This window comes from Schistocerca cancellata, chromosome 2 (assembly GCF_023864275.1).
Source record: "Schistocerca cancellata isolate TAMUIC-IGC-003103 chromosome 2, iqSchCanc2.1, whole genome shotgun sequence".
NCBI classification, from domain to species: Eukaryota; Metazoa; Arthropoda; class Insecta; order Orthoptera; family Acrididae; genus Schistocerca; species Schistocerca cancellata.
Window position 1 is genome coordinate 1120773781 of NC_064627.1, and position 23784 is coordinate 1120797564.

Sequence of the window (23784 nt, forward strand, 5' to 3'; positions counted from 1 at the left end):
CGACACAACACGTGGTTCATGCACGATGGAGCTCCTGGACATTTCAGTCGAAGTTTTCGTGCGGTTCTCAACAAAAGATTCGGTGACCGATGGATTGGTAGAGGCGAACCAATTCCATGGCCTCCACGCTCTCCTGACCTCAACCCTCTTGACTTTCATTTATGGGGGCATTTGAAAACTGGTGTCTACGCAACACCGGTACCAAATGTAGAGACTCTTCGTGCTCGTATTGTGGACGGCTGTGATACAATACGCCATTGTCCAGGGCTGCATCAGAGCATTAGGGATTCCATGCGACGGAGGGTGGATGCATGTATCATCACTAACGGAGGTTATTTTGAACATTTCCTGTAACAAAGTGTTTGAAGTGACGCTGGTACGTTCTGTTGCTGCGTGTTTCCATTCCATGATTAATGTGATTTGAAGAGAAGTAATGAAATGAGCTCTAACATGGAAAGTAAGCGTTTCCGGACACATGCCCACATAACATATTTTCTGTCTTTGTGTGTGAGGAATGTTTCCTGAAAGTTTGGCCGTACCTTTTTGTAACACCCTGTATACATTTAAATGAATACTTCTGGGAAACATCCGTTTCAACACTTTCAAGCAATGTGTGCCCCTGACAATGAAAGTACAATACAGACTTGAAATTAATAGAGTACGTTAGGGAGCAATAAATACACCAGATATGTGAATCTAGAAAGTCATATATAGATGAATATCGCCGGTAAGGGAAGCTTCTAACAACAGCGGAGTGACAAAAGTCTTGGGATAGCGATATGCTTACTGATGGGCGGTAGCATGGCATGCACAAAGTGTAAAGGGGTTCCACAGTGGCGGAGCTGTCATCTGTGCTCAGACAATTCATGTGATTCCGACGTGATTTTGGCCGGACGACCCGAATTAACACACTTTGAACACGGAATAATACACTCCTGGAAATGGAAAAAAGAACACATTGACACCGGTGTGTCCGACCCGCCATACTTGCTCCGGACACTGCGAGAGGGCTGTACAAGCAATGATCACACGCACGGCACAGCGGACACACCAGGAACCGCGGTGTTGGCCGTCGAATGGCGCTAGCTGCGCAGCATTTGTGCACCGCCGCCGTCAGTGTCAGCCAGTTTGCCGTGGCATATGGAGCTCCATCGCAGTCTTTAACACTGGTAGCATGCTGCGACAGTGTGGACGTGAACCGTATGTGCAGTTGACGGACTTTGAGCGAGGGCGTATAGTGGGCATGCGGGAGGCCGGCTGGACGTACCGCCGAATTGCTCAACACGTGGGGCGTGAGGTCTCCACAGTACATCGATGTTGTCGCCAGTGGTCGGTGGAAGGTGCACGTGCCCGTCGACCTGGGACCGGACCGCAGCGACGCACGGATGCACGCCAAGACCGTAGGATCCTACGCAGTGCCGTAGGGGACCGCACCGCCACTTCCCAGCAAATTAGGGACACTGTTGCTCCTGGGGTATCGGCGAGGACCATTCGCAACCGTCTCCATGAAGCTGGGCTACGGTCCCACACACCGTTAGGCCGTCTTCCGCTCACGCCCCAACATCGTGCAGCCCGCCTCCAGTGGTGTCGCGACAGGCGTGAATGGAGGGACGAATGGAGACGTGTCGTCTTCAGCGATGAGAGTCGCTTCTGCCTTGGTGCCAATGATGGTCGTATGCGTGTTTGGCGCCGTGCAGGTGAGCGCCACAATCAGGACTGCATACGACCGAGGCACACAGGGCCAACACCCGGCATCATGGTGTGGGGAGCGATCTCCTACACTGGCCGTACACCACTGGTGATCGTCGAGGGGACACTGAATAGTGCACGGTACATCCAAACCGTCATCGAACCCATCGTTCTACCATTCCTAGACCGGCAAGGGAACTTGCTGTTCCAACAGGACAATGCACGTCCGCATGTATCCCGTGCCACCCAACGTGCTCTGGAAGGCGTAAGTCAACTACCCTGGCCAGCAAGATCTCCGGATCTGTCCCCCATTGAGCATGTTTGGGACTGGATGAAGCGTCGTCTCACGCGGTCTGCACGTCCAGCACGAACGCTGGTCCAACTGAGGCGCCAGGTGGAAATGGCATGGCAAGCCGTTCCACAGGACTACATCCAGCATCTCTACGATCGTCTCCATGGGAGAATAGCAGCCTGCATTGCTGCGAAAGGTGGATATACACTGTACTAGTGCCGACATTGTGCATGCTCTGTTGCCTGTGTCTATGTGCCTGTGGTTCTGTCAGTGTGATCATGTGATGTATCTGACCCCAGGAATGTGTCAATAAAGTTTTCCCTTCCTGGGACAATGAATTCACGGTGTTCTTATTTCAATTTCCAGGAGTGTAGTTGGAGCTAGACGCATGGGACATTCCATTTCTGAAATCATTACAGAATTCAATATTCCTAGGTTCACAGTGTCAATAGTGTGTCACGAATACTAAATTTCAGCCGACCTGAGTGGCCGAGCGGTTCTAGGCGCTACAGTCTGGAACCGCGCGCGACCGCTACGGTCGCAGGTTCGAATCCTGCCTCGTGCATGGGTGTGTGTGATGTCCTTAGGTTAGTTAGGTTTAAGTAGTTCTAAGTTCTAGGGGACTGATGACCACAGCAGTTAAGTCCCATAGTGCTCAGAGCCATTTGAACCATTTGAACTAAATTTCAAGCGTTACCTCTCCCGTGGATTACGAAGTGGCCTAATCCGATGTGACTGATGACCTCACTGTTTGGTCCCGCCCCCAAATCAACCAACCAAACCATAGGTCTTCACAGTTATTACATCCTATATTTCACCCAGGAAAAAAAAAATGAAATGATCGTAAGGCATTGTTAGCCGGGAGGCCCCATGAGGGGATGTTCGGCCGCCGTATTGCAAGTCCTCTTTGGTTGACGCCACTTCGGCGATTTGCGTGCGTCAATGATGATGAAGTGATGATGAAGAACACACAACACCCATTCATCACGAGGCAGAGAAATTCCCTGACCAAGCCGGGAATCGAAGCCGGGAAGCGAGAACGCTACCGCAAGACCACGAGCCAGAGATTTCGCGCGAACTGCTTCAACAACAACGAAAAAACGACGTGTCTAAGGGGAAGGAGTTATCTTCAAAACTACCTTTCCTATTTGAAGGAATTAGAGTTTACACTGTCGGTATGGGATAATGAGATCGCTCAGTTTTTCGTATTATAGCAGTAACTGGCGTCTTATTGGTAACTGCAGAAAATTTGTGTAATAAGATGTGAAGAGCAATACCCCGGCTGCCGTCGCAATCTCCAAAAACCGCTAATACTTTAAGCAATGAATAGTGACCAAAATCAAGAACCAACTCATGGCTGTTACAGGAGTGGGCAGGTCCGCCAATGATTACGATTCCTGTCTGTGTCGCCTTCATGCTGCTGGTGTCCATCAACAGGCCATTCATTTCGTAATTGCAAAACATACAAAGCGTCTCTTCTCCTGCACCTCCAAGCCGGCAAAGGCTTTGAGACCTGGTGATACGCCTGTGAGCTGACAAAGCTTTTTATTGGACGAGGATGTCTATCTTTATGGACACCCAATAATTTCTCTACTCCTCCAATCACGTTTTTGCCATAAAACAAAGTAGGAGGATTATTATATCTGTTTTGGGTTGAATAACAGCATATGGACTGGGAAAATTCGTTGCACTGTCATTCAGTGTGGACTCAAGCTTTTATACGTTAAAAGACTCGGCGATCGCTCACTTCATGCATGATCACATCGGCGTACACAATAAAAACGATCAAAACCCAATCGGAAACAATCAAAAATTGGCAGAAACACGTACCCATACGCATCGGCGTTCCAATGGCCCACTACCTCTCCAAGCTTAAAAACCATGAACTGGTCATGGTTAGGTACTGGGAACTGCGTCAGAAAATTAATCGAGTGGCTGGTCTCAGTCACTTAACGAAGCAGTTCTCTCGGCGACTCAATAACGTTCGGCTCAGAGTGACGTAGTAAACTATGTATTAAAAACAGAAACAAAATTTTTGATTTTAAATTTCATAATTTGTATACAATGAGTTATTACACATAAGTAGGACACACGTCAAAGGTAGATGACTGACATCTCAGTTAGCAGGTTTAAGAAATCCAAGATAATTACACATAGATAGGGATATCAGTATTTAATATGTGACCAATTACAGTACGCAATGTATCACTGCGTCTTCAGAAACATTACAAAAAGGTGGCTTGAACAGAAACTCTTGTACACGACGGAACAATTTACAATATGTAATGAAATAATCTACTCTACTAAATTTGGTGTACGATCTGACCACTATATTTCATAAAATGTTTATTTCGTCATGTTGTTGTGCTTTGTTTCTACAGGGTGTTTCAAAAATGACCGGTATATTTGAAACGGCAATAAAAACTAAACGAGCAGCGATAGAAATACACCGTTTGTTGCAATATGCTTGGGACAACAGTACATTTTCAGGCGGACAAACTTTCGAAATTGCAATAGTTACAATTTTCAACAACAGATGGCACTGCAAGTGATGTGAAAGATATAGAAGACAACGCAGTCTGTGGGTGCGCCATTCTGTACGTCGTCTTTCTGCTGTAAGCGTGTGCTGTTCACAACGTGCAAGTGTGCTGTAGACAACATGGTTTATTCCTTAGAACAGAGGATTTTTCTGGTGTTGGAATTTCACCGCCTAGAACACAGTGTAGTTGCAACAAGACGAAGTTTTCAACGGAGGTTTAATGTAACCAAAGGACCGAAAAGCGATACAATAAAGGGTCTGTTTGAAAAATTTCAACGGACTGGGAACGTGACGGATGAACGTGCTGCAAAGGTAGGGCGACCGCGTACGGCAACCACAGAGGGCAACGCGCAGCTAGTGCAGCAGGTGATCCGACAGCGGCCTCGGGTTTCCGTTCGCCGTGTTGCAGCTGCGGTCCAAATGACGCCAACGTCCACGTATCGTCTCATGCGCCAGAATTTACACCTCTATCCATACAAAATTCAAACGTGGCAATCCCTCAGCGCCACTACCATTGCTGCACGAGAGACATTCGCTAACGATATAGTGCACAGGATTGATGACGGCGATATGCATGTGGGCAGCATTTGGTTTACTGACGAAGCTTATTTTTACCTGGACGGCTTCGTCAATAAACAGAACTGGCGCATATGGGGAACCGAAAAGCTCCATGTTGCAGTCCCATCGTCCCTGCATCCTCAAAAAGTACTGGTCTGGGCCGCCATTTCTTCCAAAGTAATCATTGGCCCATTTTTCAGATCCGAAACGATTACTGCATCACGCTATCTGGACATTCTTCGTGAATTTGTGGCGGTACAAACTGCCTTAGACGACACTGCGAACACCTCGTGGTTTATGCAAGATGGTGCCCGGCCACATCGCACGGCCGACGTCTTTAATTTCCTGAATGAATATTTCGATGATCGTGTGATTGCTTTGGGCTATCCGAAACATACAGGAGGCGGCGTGGATTGGCCTCCCTATTCGCCAGACATGAACCCCTGTGACTTCTTTCTGTGGGGACACTTGAAAGACCAGGTGTACCGCCAGAATCCAGAAACAATTGAACAGCTGAAGCAGTACATCTCATCTGCATGTGAAGCCATTCCGCCAGACACGTTGTCAAAGGTTTCGGGTAATTTCATTCAGAGACTACGCCATATTATTGCTACGCATGGTGGATATGTGGAAAATATCGTACTACAGAGTTTCCCAGACCGCAGCGCCATCTGTTGTTGAAAATTGTAACTACTGTAATTTCGAAAGTTTGTCTGCCTGAAAATGTACTGTTGTCCCAAGTATATTGCAACAAACGGTGTATTTCTATCGCTGCTCGTTTAGTTTTTATTGCTGTTTCAAATATACCGGTCATTTTTGAAACACCCTGTATAATGCATTTGTAGTTAAAGATTAACAGTTATCAAGCACGTTTCGTTTATATTAGTTAAAATTTTTTTTTGCATATATGTTGTGTCACATGTACAGTTTCTCCTTTTTTCAATCTGCATGATGCGCTTATATTTAGTGATAGTTCAATATGTCTAGTACAAGCGATATATATTCATTTAAAATGTTACAAAATGTATGGCTTCTTATGCAGCTCTACTGTGTGTGTAAAAGGACGACTTCAGCTGCATGTAAAATGCTTACATACGGATCAATAAATCAACCAATAATCAGCCACGAAGTGCCACACCAGTACGCACTCTGCTGCAGCGCGAAGGGTTCGTTTTGGAAAGTAATCATGTGTTTGCTTGTTGCGCATTTAGAAGCTTCTCTCACTCTATTGACTGTAAGATAAAATGTTGGTTTATTTTCCTTATTTTTGCCCCCAGTCGCCATACGGCGTAACCTTCTTACGCAGTGAACGTAAGATAAACAGAGCACAAATATTATACTTAAATATTGATCGCCTGTTCAGAAGCCAAGAGAGTCTCAAGGCAGCTAGAGACACGTGTTATAGGAGATTAAAAGTTCTGGTGTACAACGAGAACAGGACTACAGACAGCAGAAGATTACTTCCTTTCGTGCCTGCAACTCAGGCAGTTCGGAAGTCCGGTGCGTATGGTTCAGGTCGTTAAAGTCCTCGAGTAATTGTGGTCAATTTCGGAACATTAGCAGAGATGCAACTTACCTCAGCCGAGACTCCAAAAAAGCGGCACTCTTCCAATGTTATCCTGCTCTTGGCCCTGCTCTTCATTTCCATGCATCACTCTCATTTGTTCGTCATATATTCTCCCGTCAATGCAATGTGTCGTTACATACTCGTGACCTGAACTGTCATTCCAGTATCATTTTATTGACCAAATTTCCACGGTTACAGTTTCCAATTTGAATGCTCAAGTTTGCTTTCCAGGTGCTTCATGCCATGTGTCAACTGTTTCTCTGAAGGGCAGGTTCCAACCATTTTGCTTTTTTTTTCCACTCAGCCACTGTCGTTCTCCAAGGACGTTTCCACAGTAGATTATTTCTGCTGCTTCCAAATACACTGATCAGTCAGGGCATTATAAGCACCGACCTATTATCGATATAAACCTCTCCAGACGACAGCAGTGTCACCTCGCAAGGAAGGGCTGCTAGTGGGGCACACACACGGTGCATGTGGTATCTGCGAGCATGCTGTCCATGTGCAAAACGGGGAAGGGGGGCTGTATATCTGAGTCTGACCTAGAGTAGATTGTGATGTCCCGGAGGCTTGGCAAGAGTATTTCGGGAACTGCACGACTTGTCGGGTGTTCTAGGAGTGCTGTGATGTCTTCAGATGGTTCAAATGGCTCTAAGCACTAGGGGACTTAACATCTGGGGTCATCAGTCCCCTAGACTTAGAACTACTTAAACATAACTAACCTAAGGACATCACACACATCCCTGCCCAAGGCAGGATTCGAACCTGTAACCCCAGCAGCAGCGCAGTTCCGGAATGACGCGCCTAGAACCGTTCGGCCCCAGCGGCTGGCGATAAGTGTCTTCAACACACGGCGAGACCATGGTGAAACCAAGTCCAGACGTCGTGGGTTCGGCCACCCCTCATTACAGATGTCGAATGCCGTAAGCTGGGCAGATTGGTAAAACAGGGCAGGTGGTGAACTGTGGTGGAACTAACATCAGGTTTTAATGCTGGGCAGAGTATAAGTGTGTCTGAACAAGCAGTGCACAGAACACTTATAACAACCGGCCTCTGCAGCCGACGACCCATGCATATGGCAATGTTAACACCACTACATGTGCAACTGTTAGTGAAATGGTCACGTAGCCATCGGCAGTGGACGTTGGCGCATTGACAGAGCGTTGCATGATATCATGAACCCCTATATCTTGTTCATCATGTCGATGGGAGGGCGTGATTCTGTCGTCTGCCAGTGAAACAGCCCCTTGACACTTGTATCGCACCGAGCGAGGTGGCGCAGTGGTTAGCACACTGGACTCGCATTCGGGAGGACGACGGTTCAATCCCGTCTCCAGCCATCCTGATTTAGGTTTTCCGTGATTTCCCTAAAATCGTTTCAGGCAAATGCCGGGATGGTTCCTTTGAAAAGGCGCGGCCGATTTCCTTCCCTATCCTTCCCTAACCCGAGCTTGCGCTCCGTCTCTAATGACCTCGTTGTCGACGGGACGTTAAACAACACTAACCTAACCTAACCTAACTTGTATCGCGTGACGGAGACAAGGTGGCTGCGGCTCCGTTATGCTCTGGGGAACATTCTCGTGGGCGCCCGTGGGTTCAGTGGAGCTCGAGGAAAGCACCATGACGACCAAGGAGTATCGCACACTGGCTGCAGACCACGTACACCCCTTCATGACGATCATGTTTCCCGACAGAAGTTGCATTTTTCAACAAGATAATGCGCCAAGTCACAAGGTCAGGAGCGTGATGGTGTTGTCTGAAGAACACAGTGGTGGGTTCCAATTGTTGTGCCGGTTCCCGAACTCACCATATCTCAACCTGATCGAACTATTATTGTGTTATTGTGATGTAATTGAACCTGGCGTTAGAGCTTTCCCCCCCCCCCTTTCCCCGAAATTTACGGGAATCAGGTGACTTGTGATGTGCTGTCAACTCGCTCCAGCGACGTACTAAGACCTCATTGCTTCCATGTCACGACGCTTCGCCGCTGTTATCCTTGCCAAAGGTGGACATACCGGGTATTAGGATGTGGTCATAATGTTCTGGCTGATCAATGAATGAAATGTGCTGGTTGACGTTTTTCCGTCTTACAAGAGGCATAATAGGATTTTTTACTACGTAACCAATATCAAAATGCGATTGTGAAAGTGCAACGTTTCGATACAGTGATGAGTACCATGTGGTTATCATTAAAGTGTAACTACTCACAAAGGTCCAGTGTGGGCTGATATTATCGTATGGCACCGAAACTTGGTAGATATTCTAGTGCGTAAATACGAATCAGTTACGGTGCAAAAAGTTAGTTCCAATGTTGTCCACCGCGTGCAAATCTGGCACTGCAAGTGCAAGAAAGAGTACAGAAATGTTTGCGTATGAAATGGATCTGAAACAGGACAAGGGCAGAAAAGGTCAAACAAGTGAGAAGTGTGTAATGTTGATTTTATTATTAGTCATTGATTACAAAATTTGTTCAATATAAGCACCGGAGACGTCGACGAAATGCTGCATCTGTGAAATGACTTGATTAGCAGTTGCTCATAGCAGTTTTGATGTGGAATCTGAGTAACGCGTTTCTGTTTACTGGCTTTCAGATCAAGTAGAGACTGAACGTGCCCTGTAAACGCCATCTTTTAGGTACCGCAGAGCCAAAAGTCACACGGATTCAGATCAGGCGATCCTGCAGGCCATGCATCCCGAACACATCTAAAGGTCACACTTTCGTGGAAGGTTGCATTAAGCAGATCTTTCGCTGGGCGAGCGTCATGAAGTGTTACCAATCTTGCATGAAAACGCTGGTTCCCACAAAGTTGTACTCTTCCAAAGCAGGAATCATATACCGTACGAGGAGGTCTCGATAACATCACGGCATACTTGATAGGCCCCTGCGTGTATTTTCTTCAAAGAAGAACGTACCGAGAATAAAGATGCTTGTGATTCCACATCGCGCCATCACATACACCGAGTTAAGTGGATCTTCGTGTAAAACACGCGGTTTAACAGTACCCCCAATTTTGCAGTTCCGTGTATTCACTGCCACCCTGTAAATAAAGATCTGCCTCACTCCACAGACTAATGTCCGGCCACATATCATTAACTTTGATCTGTGCCAGATATCGAAGAGCAAATTTAGGAGATTAATGCAGATCATGAGTTTTCAGTTGTTGCTACCATTGTACGGGTAACATTGTGAAATAAATCGTAAAACTTTCAGAACTGTTGGCCATGGGATGAGCAATTCTCATGACACTGTACAAGCAGTAGCACTACTTGGCAACAGCAACCTCGTCAATGCCTTCCACCAAGGTAGGAAGCCTTCCTCTCCAGGTGCCACACCAAGTTTACCCGTATGTTCGAATTTCATAATTATCTTCTTTAAGCCATTTAATGATATTGGACCTTTTCTCACATCTTTCAGTCGGCGAAACTCTCTCTATGCAGCACTGTATTTGCTGCCGTTCACATAAAACAATTTCACTAACAGCGCACAGTCTTTCTTCGTGTAGCCGAAACAGTTCACTCACGTTATGACTTGTCAAATGGTGGTGTGAGTGTCATACAGCCATAGAAACTGTGTACAGAGCCAGATTTGCACCTGATGGCACGAACTGGAACTAATTTCTTTTTCAGTGTAAATCGGTTTCGCATTAAATGTTAGTGTATCTTCCAAGTTTCACTGCCTTGCGATAATTACAGTCCGCACTGGACATCTGGAAGTAGAAGCACTGTTAACAATCCAGTAACCCCGAGGTTTCAGAAGACGACTGTGCAAAAATAAAAATAAAAATACAGAAAACACACACGTATCAAGGAGAGAGAAAAATCCACATTTAAATTCACATTACAGTAGCTCAACATGGGCACACTTTGTGACACGCAGAAGTAACGGCAGAAGGGCATATGCGTGCAATTCTTGGAGCCTCTGCTGGTGCATGAGAAGGCGCAACGACAGCATTCCGCAGTGGAAACCTCTTCATTGGGTTGCCTATCTGCGGCCTGAGCCAGTTTGATGCGACACAAGAGGATGGTTTGCCTACATCTTTTGACACGACTGCCCTCTAGCGGTGCGCTCATTAACTACGCCAGAGCACATATTGCGATATAGAACTAGCAGAGCTACTCTGTCCACTGACATACTTTATTTTTCTGTATGTCTTATAGCTTTTGTGGAATCGTCATCTCAAACCTGGAGATATTCAAGAATAATCCTGTATATAGAGGAAAGCTGGATAAAGTGACCACCCTAAAGAAAATATTGATTTCTCTGACTACTTGGTATAGATAAGCATATATTGATTTCTCTGACAACTTGGTATAGATTAGCATATGAAATATATCTATATAAACTTTACACGTTCTGTAACTATAAAACAGTGTGAAAGGTATGCATATCATGAAAGATATCAGTTTTATTTGGAATATTTGCCAGTATGTGCGCCTTTGTATGCATGAACATACAAGCAGCCTTTGACTACCACAGGTTGTGGTAGGACTACAGAGAGAGAGAGAGAGTCGACTACTATGTTTACTGCCTTGATGTACACTGATTTCAGTAACAGTTGAATTCACCACTTCAAATATTTATATATCAATAGTCGTAAATTTTTCGTAAATTTTTTTTGCGTGTAGCTGTGAACGAATTCCTTGTATGCCCCAAGCTATGTGGCTTTGAAAGAAATATCTTGTAAAGTTTCTGTTAGGCGGGGAATGGCTGATGAAAGGTTTATATTTTAAAAGAATGTTTGCCATTATGAGCGTCTTTTGATACTCAAATATATGAGTCATGATTTGCTTTTTGGTTACCATTGATTATATTAGTAGTAGAAGAGAAACAGACAGAGAGAGAGAGAGATTCTGTTGTGAGGCATGACTACAGTCTCAGGCAACTGAAACCACATTGCCAATCCACTGTTACATTCCATCCTGGATTTCTCATTATTTCATATCCACGTTTTAGTATCATGCGGACAGTATACCGTGACAGACGGCCGCGTCCGCAAACAAACGAGAAATTAGACTGGCTTAGGGCAAAGGAGCGGAGCAGGGGAATAATCCCCGCCTCTTTATGGAAGGACTGCCATCCCACGTCCGCTTTCTATTCCTACACGAAAGCAGAACTGACTTAAAGGTTATAGGGATCGCCGATTCCTTTTTATATCTACATCTACATCTACATCTACATGATTACTCTGCAATTCACATTTAAGTGCTTGGCAGAGGTTTCATCGAACCACAATCATACCACCTCTCTACCATTCCACTCCCGAACAGCGTGCGGGAAAAACGAACACCTAAACCTTTCTGTTGGAGCTCTGATTTCTCTTATTTTATTTTGATGATCATTCCTACCTATGTAGGTTGGGCTCAACAAAATATTTTCGCATTCGGAAGAGAATGTTGGTGACTGAAATTTCGTAAATAGATCTCGCCGCGACGAAAAACGTCTTTGCTTTAATGACTTCCATCCCAACTCGCGTTTCATATCTGCCACACTCTATCCCCTATTACGTGATAATACAAAACGAGCTGCCCTTTTTTGCACCCTTTCGATGTCCTCCCTCAGTCCCACCTGGTAAGGATCCCACACCGCGCAACAATATTCTAACACAGGACGAACGAGTGTAGTGTAAGCTGTCTCTTTAGTGAACTTGTTGCATCTTCTAAGTGTCCTGCCAATGAAACGGAACCTTTGGCTCGCCTTCCCCACAATATTATCTATGTGGTCTTTCCAACTGAAGTTGTTCGTAATTTTTACACCCAGGTACTTAGTTGAATTGACAGCCTTGAGAATTGTACTATTTATCGAGTAATCGAATTCCAACGAATTTCTTTTGGAACTCATGTGGATCACCTCGCACTTTTCGTTATTTAGCGTCAACTGCCACCTGCCACACCATACAGCAATCTTTTCTAAATCGCTTTGCAACTGATACTGGTCTTCGGATGACCTTACTAGACGGTAAATTACAGCATCATTTGCGAACAACCTAAGAGAACTGCTCAGATTGTCACCCAGGTCATTTATATAGATCAGGAACAGCAGAGGTCCCAGGACGCTTGCCTGGGGAACACCTGATATCACTTCAGTTTTCCTCGATGATTTGCCGACTATTACTACGAACTGCGACCTTCATGACAGGAAATCACGAATCCAGTCGCACAACTGAGACGATACCCCATACGCCCCCAGCCTGATTAGAAGTCGCTTGTGAGGAACGGTGTCAAAAGCTTTCCGGAAATCTAGAAATACGGAATCAACTTGAGATCCCTTGTCGATAGCGGCGATTACTTCATGCGAATAAAGTGCTAGCTGCGTTGCACAAGAACGATGTTTTCTGAAACCATGCTGATTACGTATCAATAGCTCGTTCCCTTCGATGTGATTCATAATGTTTGAATAGAGTATATGCTCCAAAACCCTACTGCAAACCGACGTCAATGATATAGGTCTGTAGTTTGATGGATTACTCCTACTACCCTTCTTAAACACTGGTGCGACCTGCGCAATTTTCCAATCTGTAGGCACAGATATATCGGTGAGCGAGCGGTTGTATATGATTGCTAAGTAGGGAGCTATTGTATCAGCGTAACCTGAAAGGAACCTAATCGGTATACAATCCGGACCTGAAGACTTGCCCGTATCAAGCGTTTTGAGTTGCTTCGCAACCCCTAAGGTATCTACTTCTAAGAAACTCATGCTAGCAGCTGTTCGTGTTTCAAATTCTGGAATATTCCATTCGTCTTCCCTGGTGAAGGAATTTCGGAAAACACCGTTCAATAACTCCGCTTTAGCGGCACAGTCGTCGGTAACAGTACCATCGGCACTGCGCAGCGAGGGTATTGACTGCGTCTTCCCGCTTGTGTACTTTACATAGGACCAGAATTTCTTCGGATTTTCTACCAAATTTCGAGACAATGTTTCGCTGTGGAACCTATTAAAGGCATCTCGCATTGAAGTCCGTGCCAAATTTCGTGCGTCTGTAAATTTTAGCCAATCTTCCAGATATCGCGATCTTCTGGACTTCACATGCTTTTTATGTTGCCTCTGCAACAGCGTTCGGACCTGTTTTGTGTATCATGGGGGATCAGTTCCATCTCTTACCAATTTATGAGGTATGTACCTCTCAATTGCTGTTACTACTATATCTTTGAATTTGAGCCACATCTCGTCTACATTTGCATAGTCAGTTCGGAAGGAATGGAGATTGTCTCTTAGGAACGCTTCCAGTGACACTTTATCCGCTTTTTTAAATAAAATTATTTTGCGTTTGTTTCTGGTGGATTTGGAAGAAACGGTATTGAGCCTATCTACAACAACCTTGTGATCACTAATCCCTGTATCAGTCATGATGCTCTCTATTAGCTCTGGATTGTTTGTGGCTAAGAGGTCAAGTGTGTTTTCGCAACCATTTACAATTCGCGTGGGTTCGTGGACTAACTGCTCGAAATAATTTTCGGATAAAGCATTTAGGACAATCTCGGAAGATGTTTTCTGCCTACCACCGGTTTTGAACAAGTATTTTTGCCAGCATATCGAGGGAAGATTGAAGTCCCCACCAACTATAACCGTATGAGCGGGGTATTTATTTGTGACGAGACTCAAATTTTCTCTGAACTGCTCAGCAACTATATCATCGGAGTCTGGGGGTCGGTAGAAGGAGGCAGTTATTAACTTAGTTCGGCTGTTAAGTATAACCTCCACCCATACCAATTCACACGGAGTAACTACTTCGTCTTCACTACAAGATAAACCACTACTGACAGACACAAACACTCCACCGCCAATTCTGCCTAATCTATCTTTCCTGAACACCGTCTGAGACTTCGTAAAAATTTCTGCAGAACTTATTTCAGGCTTTAGTCAGCTTTCTGTACCTATAACGATTTCAGCTTCTGTGCTTTCTATTAGCGCTTGAAGCTCAGGGACTTTCCCAGCACAACTACAACAATTTACAACTACAATTCCGACTGTTCCTTGATCCAAGGACGTCCTGTATTTGCCATGTACCCCTTGAGATTACAGCCCACCCCGTACTTTCCCGAGGCCTTCTAACCTAAAAAACCGCCCAGTCCACGCCACACAGCCTCCGCTACCCGTGTAGCCGCCAGCTGAGTGTAGTGAACGCCTGACGTATTCAGCGGAACCCGGAACCCCACCATCCTATGGCGCCAGTCAAGGAATCTGCAGCCAACACGGTCGCAAAACCGTCTGAGCCTCTGATTCACACCCTCCACCCGGCTCTGCACCAAAGGTCCGCAGTCGGTTCTGTCAACGATGCTGCAGATGGTGAGCTCTGCCTTCATCTCGTAAGCAAGACCGGCAGCCTTCACCAGTCGCATTCGAATCCTTTTATGCTGCAGGATTAGACTCTTCGCTCATTTCAAAATAAGACAAAAAAACAATCCACAACGATCCAAATTGGAGTACACAAAGCATTTGGTAGTGTCTACAGCGCAGTTGTTTGCTACGGTTGGCAGTGATAGTTCAGGTCCGACTTCAAAAATGATTCAAATGGCTCTGAGCACTATGGGACTTAACTATTGTGGTCATCAGTCCCCTAGAACTTAGAACTATTTAAACCTAACTAACCTAAGGACATCACACACACCCACGCCCGAGGCAGGATTCGAACCTGCGACCGTAGCAGTCGCGCGGTTCCAGACTGCGCGCCTAGAACCGCTCGGCCACCGCGGCCGGCAGGTCCGACTTGCGCCGGTACTTACGTAACCATAGTTAAAAACGCTCCCCACCTAATACTTCCACGATATAGTGTCAGCATTATATCTAGGGCGAGTTATCATACGTGTTCAGAATCTTAATTATTATTCGTCACTATCCACTTACAGTTAGAAGTATATTATAAGAAAAGCAAAGAGTAAGTTTGTAACTTAAACGCTGTTTGCCTATATCAGTTTTCATTGTTTACGATAGTACAAAGTTTATAGTCTCCTGTTAGTAAGACTCACTTCTGTACGATTGAAACGACCTTAACATAACTTCAGGTAAAAGTAATATTTTCACTAATTTCCAAGCACTTCATTTAGTTTATCCGTACAGTTTGAATGCAAATCGCTACATTGCTGCGCTGTCACGCCATGCGCTATTGCGTCGACCGTTATTTTGGGAATTATAACAAAATTATCATTGACAAAGCAGCCTAAAGTAAGTGACACAGGCATTTAGTCATGCAGTCATTTATTTCAGGTAAATGAAGTTCAGCACTTCATATTCTTATTATTGAACGAGTTAGAGCAGAGGCGAATTATTCGTTGCAGGTAAGAATCAATCGTAGAGCCTAAACGTTCCTTGTGGAATGGACTTGGGAGACAGAACTTAATTGCAGACTTTTCACATAATTCAGTAGGTGCATTTTCTAACAGGGCATTGTTTCCGTTCGCGACAGTTACCTGTGGTGGTTGAGACTTTTTGTTGAGGAAGCCATTCTGTGGACTGTCGATAGACATCCGTTGCATTCGACTTCATTTATGCTAGATTCAGTTTAGAGTAATTGGTACCGTAACTACTGAATTAATGTTCGCGTTCAAAAGCAAGACTGTTCTAGATCAGAACAGATGGGCAACCCTTTAATAGGAATGTGAAAGTTACACAGGTTTAGAATTACAAATTTTTTAGGTAACAAATTTCAACATGAAAATTTTGAAGTTGTATTATTATTCAAATCATCGTTATGCAGTAGAAAAGCGAGCTTAAGTGAAAGTCTGCAAAATGGTCGCTTTGCCCTGTAGGTGGGGCGAAGTGACCAGAGACAGATAAAAGGATAACACTCCGATAATGTGGAATCTGGTTTCCTAAGGGTTACATTTGGACGTCTCTTCCTAAACAGTGTCATCCAATCCTTGCCTGCCATCTCTTTCTCTTTGTAGAAGGGATGTGATAGATTATTCCGCTCAACAGCTGAAATTCTTTTTTTGCTACGTCCAACGGCTCTGCATGCCTTGCGAGTCCCATGATTGTTGTAGTGACTATCTTAAATAATTTGATGGCATCCTAATACACATCCTGCAACAAGAGAATACAGCTTCTTATCAAGTTATTAATAAACTAATGCCTTATTATACCACTTGAGTACTTGTGAGGTGGCTGGCCACATGCCCTATTGCACGTTACTGCGAATACGAAATTACATAATCTAAGCAATTAATGAACGTGCAGTTTCGAAGACTAAAATAGAACGTTGTGGGAGCCTTTGTAGGAATTAACTGTCACAAAATATATATATTTTTAATACATGCAAATGAATTTTGCCACTTGATTTCATCAGACGTAGACAAAACACAAAATATTTCACTGCAGACGAGCGTGCAACTATCAGCGCTGACTGAGTGTGAAGAGTGGGAAGCGGCAAATGCGCCTCATTTAAATGGCAATGCTGTCGCACTGCATATGACTTGGTTTTACATTTCACATTTCTCAACAACATAGATCACAAACAAAACCAATTTTCAGTATAATTTTTTTTAACATTTTGTATAGCTTGTAAGCTATAGTGTGTGTTTCTGACACGATTAAATAAATTAAGTATAATGTAATTATTTTTGGCTCGATGAAGGCGTAATATAATTTTTCTATAGTACAAACTGTAGGCATATGGACAGGGGCAGAACATTTCACAGATTTTCGACTTAGGTTGCCACGTATTGGTAACTTATTTAGTTTCGTAATCGACATACTGCTCACACAATACTCTATCATTTTTGGAACCTCATTATGGAGACATGGAGTTTCTACCTGAAGAAAACAATGTAGAAGTACTGGACGGTTTTAACGTAAATGCACGTGTCTTTAAAACGGGAATTACATTGCAGATCTGGACATCTATGGGGGAGACTTCAGCTGAAACGACAAACGGTCTCGAAAAGAGCTCGAAGACGGGTGTAACACAGGCAGTGTTCTCGAAAAGTTTAGAAAATTATCCTTGAAATTCTTTCACGGCTACAAAGAATTATTCAAATCTTGCTTTTTCTGTAAAGCTACCGAGGTTATGGAACTGGACTGTGTTTGCCAGAATAAGTCCCTTCTACAATGCGATCTCTTTTTAAATGCAGGACCATCAAATCAGAAATAATTTTTCTTCTCACCTTGCAACGCTTACTCTGGACAGTGTACAGTCAACTCCACTTAAAATGGAAGTTTGCAACCCATGCATGTTTTATTTTCGCCGTGCGGAGTGGCCGCGTGGTTTGAGGCGCCATGTCACGGATTGCGCATCCCCCCCCCTCCCCCGCCCCACCGTAGGTTCGAGTCCATCCTCGGGCATGGGTGTGTGTGTTGTTCATAGCAAAAGTTAGTTTAAGTACTGTGTAAGTCTAGGGACCGATGACCTCAGCAGATTGGTCCCTTAGTAATTCACACACATCTGAATATTTCTTTTTTATTTTCGTTTCTGCACTTATTTTTACTAAGATAATTCCACAAAGGCGGTTTTAAATCCAAAAGTTGTTGAAGCCCTGTCCCCTGACTTTAACAAAGTGCTATGTGGCAGTATAGAAAGTCTCTACAGTGTCGCATTGTTCAGTTCCATCGAAAGCTGTAGCAAGTGATACTGGAATAATGTACGTTTGACTTCAGAATTTTTACTAATTGCACCACCAATTTCTGCACGTGATGCATGCATTATTCGGAACAATGAATCCCATCTGTCGAGTACTATAAGTTTTTGCTATTTCACTGTCGACTAAATTCTTAAATTCTTTCTGCTTGGTGTTGTAATGTCGTTTTATGGCAATGCAACTGCATAATAGAGATACTGACAATTCTTGTTCTCCTCTTCTCTCATTTGCATTAAATTTTAGACTTGTGACATTAGATAGCTTGACTGCCTCTTTCTGTGCAAACAGCCACCTGACTTGCGAACATTATTAAAGTGTGAGGTCATCCACATGGATGCTAAAAGAACTCGTTAAACTTCGGTTACACGATAAACCAGTCTAATCTAAAAGCCGTAAATTCAACTAAATACCTAGGCATTACAATTACGAACAACTTAAATTGGAAAGAACTCATAGAAAATGTTGTGGGGAAGGCTAACCAAAGGCTGCGTTTTATTGGCAGGACAAGAAAATGTAACAGACCTACTAAGGAGACTGCCTACACTACGCTTGTCCGTCCACTTTTAGAATACTGTTGCGCGGTGTGGGATCCTTACCAGATAGGACTGACTGAGTACATCGAAAAAGTTCAAAGAAAGGCAGCACGTTTTGTATTATCGCTAAATATGGGAGAGAGTGTCACAGATATGATACGGGATTTGGGGTTGGAAATCGTTGAAAGAAAGGAGTTTTTCGTTGCGACGGAATCTTCTCACGAAATTCAAATCCCTAACTTTCTCCTCCGAATGCGAAAACGTTTTGTTGACACCGACCTACATAGGGAGGAACGATCACCACGATAAAATGAGGAAAATCAGAGCTCGTACGGAAAGATATAGGTGTTCATTATTTCCGCGCGGTATACGAGATTGGAATAAGAGAATTGTAAAGGTGGTTCGATGAACCCTCTGCCAGGCACTTGAATGTGATTTGCAGAGTATCCATGTAGATGTAGATGTAGATCATTATTACCATGAACAATTACCTAGGGATAAACAGTATTGCCACCACGATTGTGCCGAATTTAGGAGAACTGTGCCGACCGAAAAATGCCACACCTCAGAGCTAAGCGAAATTTCGTGCTGTACCTGGCACTTCCGAGAAAGACCGAACAAAGCCGAGAAGAGCCGAGCCCCGGCTATATGTGGCGCACATATCCGCCCCGAGTGTGGTTTGGCACACGGTGGCTAGCCTGTCCTACTTCACGTAGGCGGCGTTACAGGGTGTAAACTTTTAGATGGCAGACCTCTCCCTAGTCCTGAATCGGTAGAAGTCGGTAAACATCGGGAGGCTTCGGTACGCACGCAGTTTCGACTGCTGCCAACATTACGTAGCTGACTGTGTTGTACAAGGTAGCCATTGTCGTCTGCTTCGTTATTGTTTTGCGCTATATTGTTCTGCGTGTTTTTATCGTGCAGTTGTACTAAACGTTATCAAAATGAGTGAAGAGGCAGTTGCTGACCCATCTCTGGAGTCGCCAACAACCCCTACCGGCAGGCCTACGGTTAGAAGGAGACCAGTATTACGTAGCGATGCTCGCAAAATTATATTGCGTGTGATTGAATGCTGCGAAAGGGAAAGGGAGCAGAAAAAATTGCTTCACCCCATTTACAAATCTTCAGTGACAGCTGCTACATACACAGGACAAAGCATGTCTTGCATTGGAAGATTCAGTTTTCCAAGAATCATCCTGGCGTATCACCACAAACACCTGGCAAGAAAAGGTGAGTTTCCATTTCAGATATTTTGTTCGCGATCACTTTGAAGGAGCCCTCTATTTCGTCCGAATTACCTTATATTTCATTTTTCCTTGCTACCGTATTGCTTTGTATGGAAATACCACTGGTTACTGTATTATTTCGAAACACATTCATATTACAATACATTTCCAGATTCAAAACGCACAGAGGGCAGACATACATAAATTCATTTTTATATATAGAGATTGACAGTTACGTTATACTATATGACCTGTTTAAGTATATTTAAATTTTATAATTAATTGTTTAACATTGCAGGGAATTAAATTAAAAAAATTTGCGAGTAGTAGCAATCGAGCCAGGGTCGGCAGCATGACAAGCCTTTACCTAACCAATTGTGTTACGCATGCTACAGTGACATAACTGTTGAAACATTGTCCATTACTCTTTTCGGGCGTTCGGAGAACAACTCACCAAAGTTTCATTGCAATCGGATGAATGGTTTGTGAGCGCATAGTAGACAAGCATATATACTCGTATATAACAACGTACATGACGATTTCAGTTTCGTTTAAAGCGAGTTTTACTTCCAAGCCTTTCGTCTGCTTTCGTGTAATCATGACGCGCAATTTGTAGTGCCAGCACTGCAACTGGTATGCGTACCTTGTCCCCTCCCTCCAACGGCTCCTGTCCCCTCGCCAGCCAATCCTTGTTTCCTCCTCTCCCCGCACTCCCCCCACAACTCTGCCGTCTTACAGTTAACACACGTGTACTTCCAGCTGAATTGTGCAGTCGCACTGAGATGCGGCTGTTGTTGTCTTCAGTCCTGAGACTGATTTGATGCAGCTCTCCATGCTACTCTACCCTGTGCAAGCTTCTTCATCTCCCAGCACATAACTGCAACCTACATCCTTCTGAATATGCTTAGTGTATTCGTCTCTTGGTCTCCCTCTACGATTTTTACCCTCCATGCTGCCCTCCAATGCTAAATTTGTGATCCCTTGATGCCTCAGAACATGTCCTACCAACCGGTCCCTTCTTCTTGTCAAGTTGCGCCACAAACTCCTCTTCTCCCCAGTTCTGTTCAATACCTCCACATTAGTTACGTGATCTACCCATCTAATCTTCAGCATTCTTCTGTGGCACCACATTTCGAAAGCTTCTATTCTCTTCTTGTCCAAACTATTTATCGTCCATGTTTCACTTCCATACATGGCTACACTCCATACAAATACTTTAAGAAACGACTTCCTGACACTTAAATCTATACTCGATGTTAACAAAATTCTCTTCTTCAGAAACGCTTTCCTTGCCATTGCCAGTCTACATTTTATATGCTCTCTACTTCGACCATCATCACTTATTTTGCTCCCCAAATAGCAAAAGTCCTTTACTACTTTAAGTGTCTCATTTCCTAATCTAATTCCCTCAGCATCACCCGACTTAATTCGACTACATTCCATTACCCTCGTTTTGCTTTTGTTGATGTTCATCTTGTATCCTCCCTTCAAGACAATATCCCTGTCCATTCCGTTCAACTGCTCTTCCAAGTCCTTTGCTGTCTCTGACAGAATTACAATGTCATTGGCGAACCTCAAAGTTTTTATTTCTTCTCCACGGATTTTAATACCTACTCCGAATTTTTCTTTTATTTCCTTTACTGCTTGTTCAATATACAGATTGAATAACATAGGGGAGAGGCTACAATCCTGTCTCACTCCCTTCCCAACCGCTGCTTCCCTTTCATGCCCCTCGACTCTTATAACTGCCATCTGGTTTCTGTACACATTGTAAATAGCCTTTCGCTCCCTGTATTTTACCCCTGCCGCCTTCAGAATTTGAAAGAGAGTATGCCAGTCAACATTGTCAAAAGCTTTCTCTACGTCTACAAATACTAGAAACGTAGGTTTGCCTTTCCTTTATCTGTTTTCTAAGATAAGTCGTAAGGTCAGTATTGCCTCACGTGTTCCAACAGTTTTACGGAATCCAAACTGATCTTCCCCGAGGTCGGCTTCTACCAGTTTTTCCATTCGTCTGTAAATAATTCGCCTTAGTATTTTGCAGCTGTGAGTTATTAAACTGATGCTGAGATGCTAATCACTTGCATATCCGAGCGCGTTGTGCACTTCATACAATTTGACGTTTCTTGGGTGCCGGCTTCGCATTGTTGCAGTTTCAATGGCCAGCAGTGTAAGAGCGGTGTCCACGGCGGTGGTGGTGGTGGTGGTGGCGGCCGTGTTGGCGGGCTCGGCAGCGGCAGCGGCGGCGCTGGCGTCGCCCGGTGGCGCGGGCAGCGTCCACTTCCCGGCGTGGTCGGCGCTGCAGGAGCGCGCCCAGGGCGCCGGCGCAGACCTGGCCGACCTGGCGGTGGCGCTGGGCCAGCACCTGCCGGCGGCGGCCGGCGGCAACGCGCTGCTGTCGCCGCTCAGCGTCGCCGCAGTGTTGGCAGCCCTGCAGATGGGCGCCCGCGGCGACACCGCGCGGGAGATCGGCCTCCTGCTGGGGCAGCAGGGCGCCGGCAGCCAGGCCTACTGGGCGCAGCTGGGGGACACGCTGCGCGCCATCAGCAACGCCACGGTACGGGAGCGACGAGTCTCCCTAATCAGCCGCCACTCGTCCACATCTACATCTACAGCGATGCTCTGCAAAACACATATACACTCCTGGAAATTGAAATAAGAACACCGTGAATTCATTGTCCCAGGAAGGGGAAACTTTATTGACACATTCCTGGGGTCAGATACATCACATGATCACACTGACAGAACCACAGGCACATAGACACAGGCAACAGAGCATGCACAATGTCGGCACTAGTACAGTGTATATCCACCTTTCGCAGCAATGCAGGCTGCTATTCTCCCATGGAGACGATCGTAGAGATGCTGGATGTAGTCCTGTGGAACGGCTTCCCATGCCATTTCCACCTGGCGCCTCAGTTGGACCAGCGTGCGTGCTGGACGTGCAGACCGCGTGAGACGACACTTCATGCTCAATGGGGGACAGATCCGGAGATCTTGCTGGCCAGGGTAGTTGACTTACACCTTCTAGAGCACGTTGTGTGGATACATGCGGACGTTCATTGTCCTGTTGGAACAGCAAGTTACCTTGCCGGTCTAGGAATGGTAGAACGATGGGTTCGATGACGGTTTGGATGTACCGTGCACTATTCAGTGTCCCCTCGACGATCACCAGTGGTGTACGGCCAGTGTAGGAGATCGCTCCCCACACCATGATGCCGGGTGTTGGCCCTGTGTGCCTCGGTCGTATGCAGTCCTGATTGTGGCGCTCACCTGCACGGCGCCCTACACGCATACGACCATCGTTGGCACCAAGGCAGAAGCGACTCTCATGGCTGAAGACGACACGTCTCCATTCGTCCCTCCATTCACGCCTGTCGCGACACCACTGGAGGCGGGCTGCACGATGTTGGGGCGTGAGCGGAAGACGGCCGAACGGTGTGCGGGACCGTAGCCCAGCTTCATGGAGACGGTTGCGAATGGTCCTCGCCGATACCCCAGGAGCAACAGTGTCCCTAATTTGCTGGGAAGTGGCGGTGCGGCCCCCTACGTCACTGCGTAGGATCCTACAGTCTTGGCGTGCATCCGTGCGTCGCTGCGGTCCGGTCCCAGGTCGACGGGCACGTGCACCTTCCGCCGACCACTGGCGACAACATCGATGTACTGTGCAGACCTCACGCCCCACGTGTTGAGCAATTCGGCGGTACGTCCACCCGGCCTCCCGCATGCCCACTATACGCCCTCGCTCAAAGTCCGTCAACTGCACATACGGTTCACGTCCACGCTGTCGCGGCATGCTACCAGTGTTAAAG

The 23784-nt window shown here is 45.4% G+C and overlaps 1 protein-coding gene across 1 annotated transcript in view; it reads left to right on the forward strand.

Moving 5' to 3' along the window:
- Positions 1 to 23784, forward strand: part of LOC126150116 (leukocyte elastase inhibitor-like) — a 160056-nt gene that overhangs the window by 70988 nt on the left and 65284 nt on the right. The window contains exon 2 of the mRNA XM_049915854.1: positions 22126 to 22529. Within this exon, the coding sequence (XP_049771811.1) occupies positions 22131 to 22529 (399 nt within the window). The 5' untranslated portion in view covers positions 22126 to 22130. The remainder of the gene's footprint in view (positions 1 to 22125; positions 22530 to 23784) is intronic.